General features: G+C 36.6%; 1 protein-coding gene across 1 annotated transcript in view; it reads right to left on the minus strand.

The window, feature by feature from the left end:
* LOC107715167 (regulator of G-protein signaling 14-like) overlaps positions 1-5,524 on the minus strand; it is an 11,375-nt gene that overhangs the window by 1,037 nt on the left and 4,814 nt on the right. Inside the window, exons 5-8 of the mRNA XM_016521228.1 lie at positions 4,745-4,888; positions 4,233-4,400; positions 2,450-2,528; positions 642-803 (exon numbers count right to left, since the gene is read on the minus strand). Of these exons, the coding sequence (XP_016376714.1) occupies positions 642-803; positions 2,450-2,528; positions 4,233-4,400; positions 4,745-4,888 (553 nt within the window). The remainder of the gene's footprint in view (positions 1-641; positions 804-2,449; positions 2,529-4,232; positions 4,401-4,744; positions 4,889-5,524) is intronic.

Raw genomic sequence — 5,524 nt, forward strand, 5'->3', positions numbered from 1 at the left:
TTGAAAATCTGGAATCTGAGGGAGCAAAAAAATCTAAATATTGAGAAAATCGCCTTTATGGTGTCCAAATAAAGTCCTTAGCAATGCATATTTCTAATCGAAACTGAAGTTTTGATATATTTGCGGTAGGAAATTTACAAAATATTTTCATGGAACATGATCTTTACTTAATATCCTAATGAAGAACGAAAAAACTACTAAAAACTCAATGCCTTTCAATTTTTCATCCTAACATATCTTGCAACTGCTGAAATGAAATCAAACTAACTTTTGAGACTTTTAGTTCATGTCTATTATCTTGTTTGCAGAGATGTATGCATGCTTTTGTCCACAAAAACAAATGGACTCCACTCTTAGCTATTACGCCAGTTGGAAGCAGCTTCCAGAAGAGATCAGAGATCAATTTAGCCAATATTTAAGTGCTAATTAAATGCAAAGTATATTATTTCCATACTAAATACTCTTGTATGCTAAATTGTACGTTTTCCCCACAAGGGCAGCTGGCAAAAGCAAGTAGCAAATCATGCTTTTGTTAGGCTGTGATGGCTAGTAGCTTTTTAAAAGAGGACTAGCCCTATGATTTTTACAGCAATACATGTCATCATAATACTGAATACAGTGCTATATTTTTGCGGTCTTGCACAAATTTGCATTCCCTTCATGAAAAGCAAAAACATTAATTTGGATTGATGTAGATACCTCAGCTCGCCCGAATCCAGAGACCAACTCCAGACTGCTGTTAGACTTCACGGAGATCTGAGACTCTTTACGAGACACCACCACATGCTGATATGACTGGTCAGCTGAGAAACATAAATACTGTTAGCGTAATTACGAACAGTTCATGTTCAATGGTTGAAAACACAAAAGAAAACCATGCAAACAAAGAGGCATTAAAGGGGTCATGAAATGGACAATCAAAAGGTTCTCAATATTTCAACATGTTAATCTGCAATGAAAACACACTCTTAAAAATAAAGGCTCCAAAAGGTTTTTTTTTGCAGTGGTGCCATATAGAAGAACCTTTTTTGGTTCCCCAAAGAACCTTTCAGTGAACAGTTCCTTAAATGAACCATTTTGAAGAACATTTTAAAAATCTAAAGAACCTTTTTTCACTATAAAGTACCTGCATTTGAAAGTTCCCATGGATGCAAAAGGTTCTCAATATTTCAACATGTTAATCTGCAATGAAAACACACACTCTTAAAAATAAAGGCTCCAAAAGGGTTTTTTTGCAGTGGTGCCATATAGAAGAACCTTTTTTGGTTCCCCAAAGAACCTTTCAGTGAACAGTTCCTTAAATGAACCATTTTGAAGAACATTTTAAAAATCTAAAGAACCTTTTTTCACTATAAAGTACCTGCATTTGAAAGTTCCCATGGATGTTCAAGATACCACATGGAACCATTGATGCCAATAAAGAACCTTTGTTTTTAAAAGTGTGCTGTATGTTTCAGAACTCAAAACACCCTAGTTTAAGACATTAATTATTTTCTACCCTTCTGAAAAAGATTAAAGATGGTTCTCTTTATAATTTCTGGAGCAGCGAGCAGAGTCTATCAGTGATTTGATTTCTGCATTTTCGCCAAGACTCCTGTTATAATCAATGATAAAATTTACACTCTGCTCTTATTTACATTGTGTTTGCATTATGCTAGTTAGGATTAAAGTATTTGTGCAGTAATTATGTTGCAGCAAGGAGATTATCGATTATCATATAGACATGACCGTGTTCGGCTACAGTGCAGTGTTGCAACCTTGGATGCGATGCGAGTAGATCAAAATACAATGCTATGATCAAAACTGTTACAGTAGGCGGCTGTTAAAGTAAAAGGGTTCTACATGTATAGTGATGCTCATTTCGTATGCAAATATATCAGCCAATGGGCGTTTCCATTGAAGTCTCACAGCAGACACGCCCCTTCAAATGAAGTGTTCAAATCAGTGGCTAAAATCAGAGTAGAAAATGACTATTTGTATATAAATTATGACCGTTTGCAATGCATTGCATGAGCCTTTTAACTATGGGCAACTTCAAACCATTAGTCACATGAAATATGCATGTTCATGAGAGCGACTCTTTTTGAGACGGTGGCATGAACTGCAGACACGTCCACAAAGATGCTGCACACAGATAGAGAAGCGCTGAGTCAGATGGTACCTCCCCATGAGCCTCTCTTCTCTAACCTCTTCTTCCTGTTGGTCTTGCTGTCGGATGAGGGCACTTTCAACTCAACACTCTGTTCCAAAACACAGTTATACACGTATAAGGACTTTTCACTGTGGTTCACAGACTAATAGCTCACTGACACAGCATCAAATTCCCACGGTGGAGTGACAACACTTTCTCACACAATTAGGGCGACTCTTTTTGAGACGGTGGCATGCACTGCAGAGACGTCCACAAAGATGCTGCACACAGATAGAGAAGCGCTGAGTCAGATGGTACCTCCCCATGAGCCTCTCTTCTCTAACCTCTTCTTCCTGTTGGTCTTGCTGTCGGATGAGGGCACTTTCAACTCAACACTCTGTTCCAAAACACAGTTATACACGTATAAGGACTTTTCACTGTGGTTCACAGACTAATAGCTCACTGACACAGCATCAAATTCCCACGGTGGAGTGACAACACTTTCTCACACAATTAGGCCATTTTAAACAGCTCATACTTGCACTGTATCCTACGCAGATTCATTTCAGAGCCCATATTAACAGCATTCACGCTACACATGCAAGTAGTGTCAGAATAGAGTATTTCTACTGCACCCTAAACTCAACTGAAGATACATTAAAAAAGCACTACAGATATTTTGCAATATAGACATTATGAAGCAACAAACCAGTGGAACAAAACTACTCATTAGTTATTCAAAGGTGACAAAAAAAAAAAGACTCAAGATCCTCGATTCAAGATCTGCATGCAAAAACTTTCTATTCAGTACAGTCTAAATCCAGACAAATTTAGCATTTTATAGCTTACTTTATAGCATGTTTGGGGTTTAGTCTCTGTTCCATGTAGATTAATTGGCATATAGATCCAAATGTGATTAACTCCTCCTGTAAACTAGATTTCATGATGATCAAGTTTATACTAGTTTGCAATAGCTCACTCCTGATAACCATTTTAATTGAGTATTTCCAACTAATGAAATAACTTTAAAGGAACACTCCACTATTTTTGAAAATAGGCTCATATATTGATATGAACAATGATATTACGCAGCGCCTGAAAATAGTCCCCAGCTAGGTAACTTCCAATAAGCCTATTTTAAGGCGCTGCGTAATATAATTGCGCCTGCAGCACCCATGGAACGGCAGCAAAGTTCCTTGATTATTACGCCGGAATGAGAGTATAGTTCCTAGTCATATCAGCCTAGAAAATATCAAAACTCTTTGGTCATTTTTGAGCAAGATGCTAACGGTCTAATCAGATTCGATGATCTATGCTAAGCTGCAGCTAAAAGTGCTACCACCAGACCCGGAGATCGGCTGAATGAATTCGAAAACAGTACAACTCAACTGTTTAACTCTAGGGGAGTTGGAAAATAAGCCTATTTTCAAAAAATAGTGGAGAGTTCCTTTAAGCAGTACACATTTGTGTGATTCATGTTGTTAATCACTATTATTTTACTGGCAAGATATGTAAAACAGGCTGTACCAATCAAATTATAATTCCACAAAAATATTAAGCTGTTTTCAACATTGATAAGAAACCCTTATTGAGCGGCAAATCAGCATATTAGACTGATTTCTGATGGATCATGTGACACTGAAGACTGGAGTAATGATGCTGAAAATTCAGCTTTAAAAATCACAGAAATAAATTACATTTTACTATATATTCGCATAGAAAACAGTTATTTTAAATTGTAAAAATATTTTACAATATTACAGTTTTTACTTTCTTTTTTTTTAATCAAATAAATGCAAAAACTGTATATTTCAGAATTATGTCTGAGATAATCAGTTATTACATTTGGACAGACTGAACTAGTGTATAACCTCGACCTTGTTTAAATTGTTATGGTCACTTCACGTGTTTACATCCTGTCAGATCTTGGTCAGAATAAGTGGCAAACCTTCTGCCTTTAGTCAACAGTCTGACTTGATATGACTAGGGTTAAGACTAAGACCCGTCACAGGAATGACTTTTGACATTTTTAAAAATTTTACTGATTCCAAAGTCATTTCTCAAGTAACTCCATGCCTTGAATAGATTCTAAATGAGTTACCTTTCTGTTACTAGGTGGCGTTACACTCTTTTTGGACATTTTGCTTTTGGGCTCTGGGGTTCCAATGTTGGGAAGAGGACAACCCTCCACACAAGACAGCATGCAGTTCTGGTACAGCGGAGAGCGGACAAACCTCGTGTAGCTGTCCATTTTCATCAGCTTGAAGATCTACAGCAGGGGAAAAGAATAAACCACAGTTACAGTAAATCATTTGAGACTTTCTTTGGGTATTTATAGTCAGAACTCAAGTAAAGCAATTGCAACGAAACGTCATTTGTTATGAATAATGTGATCTTTTGGTTAAAATTTTGATCTTTTGGTCCAAATTGCAAAATAAAGGGGGGACTTATTTGTAAAGTAAGTATTGTATTATCCAAAAGATGCTTTACAGCATAGTTTCTAAATATACAATCCCTTTTGCTCATTAAATTTCCAGAAAAAGTAATATTTATGATATTTCATGACAGTATTGGCATGTGATTTCTATCATGCCACCCACCCATATCTCGTACCTGTCCCTGTGCTTTATTGAACATGTCGGGTGTAGGCGTCTCTAATGCGCTCTCTTCCATCTGGGCCGTATCGTCGATATTAACCGCATGCAGAGAGCTTTCAGAAAGAAAATTGTCGTAGATGGAACGCGCCTCTTTCTTCAGCTGATGGGGGACATTTGAGAGTTGTAGGGTGATAATTGCCTTTGATTTCTAGTTATGACTATAGATTCAGATCATACGGAGAAGAAACAAAGTGCAGATGCAGATGACAAACACAAATCAATGTGCAAAAACGGCATTTCTAGTAAATATATCACTGGGATGGTGTTATGGTAAACTAAGGGTTTTTAAGCAGGGCTACTAATATGACAAAAGGAAATGCTCAGACCAGGTTAGAAAGCATTAAATGAGGTGCAAGATCCTAGTTGTTACATTTCATCAATAGCTTACAATGTCGATGGAGACACATGGTCTGCTATCGTGCCCTTGAGAAAGGCATTAAACCCTAGATAGCTTTAAGAAGACTGTCCTGTATTTGTTCTTCTTCTTCAATTTTCCATGACTGCATATTTACATATTAAACATCAATATAACAAATCCAGTTTCTGTACATTCAGTTTTACTTAAAAATAATATATACAAATTTCCTGCTAATTTTAAAGGGGTCATATGATGCTGCTAAAAAGAACATTATTTTGTGTATTTGGTGTAATGAAATGTGTTTATGCGGTTTAAGGTTCAAAAAACATTATTTTCCACATACTGTACATTATTGTTTCTCCTCTATGCCCCGCCTTT

This window comes from Sinocyclocheilus rhinocerous, unplaced genomic scaffold (genome assembly GCF_001515625.1).
Source record: "Sinocyclocheilus rhinocerous isolate Xijiao unplaced genomic scaffold, SAMN03320098_v1.1 scaffold329, whole genome shotgun sequence".
In the NCBI taxonomy this organism is placed as follows: Eukaryota; Metazoa; Chordata; class Actinopteri; order Cypriniformes; family Cyprinidae; genus Sinocyclocheilus; species Sinocyclocheilus rhinocerous.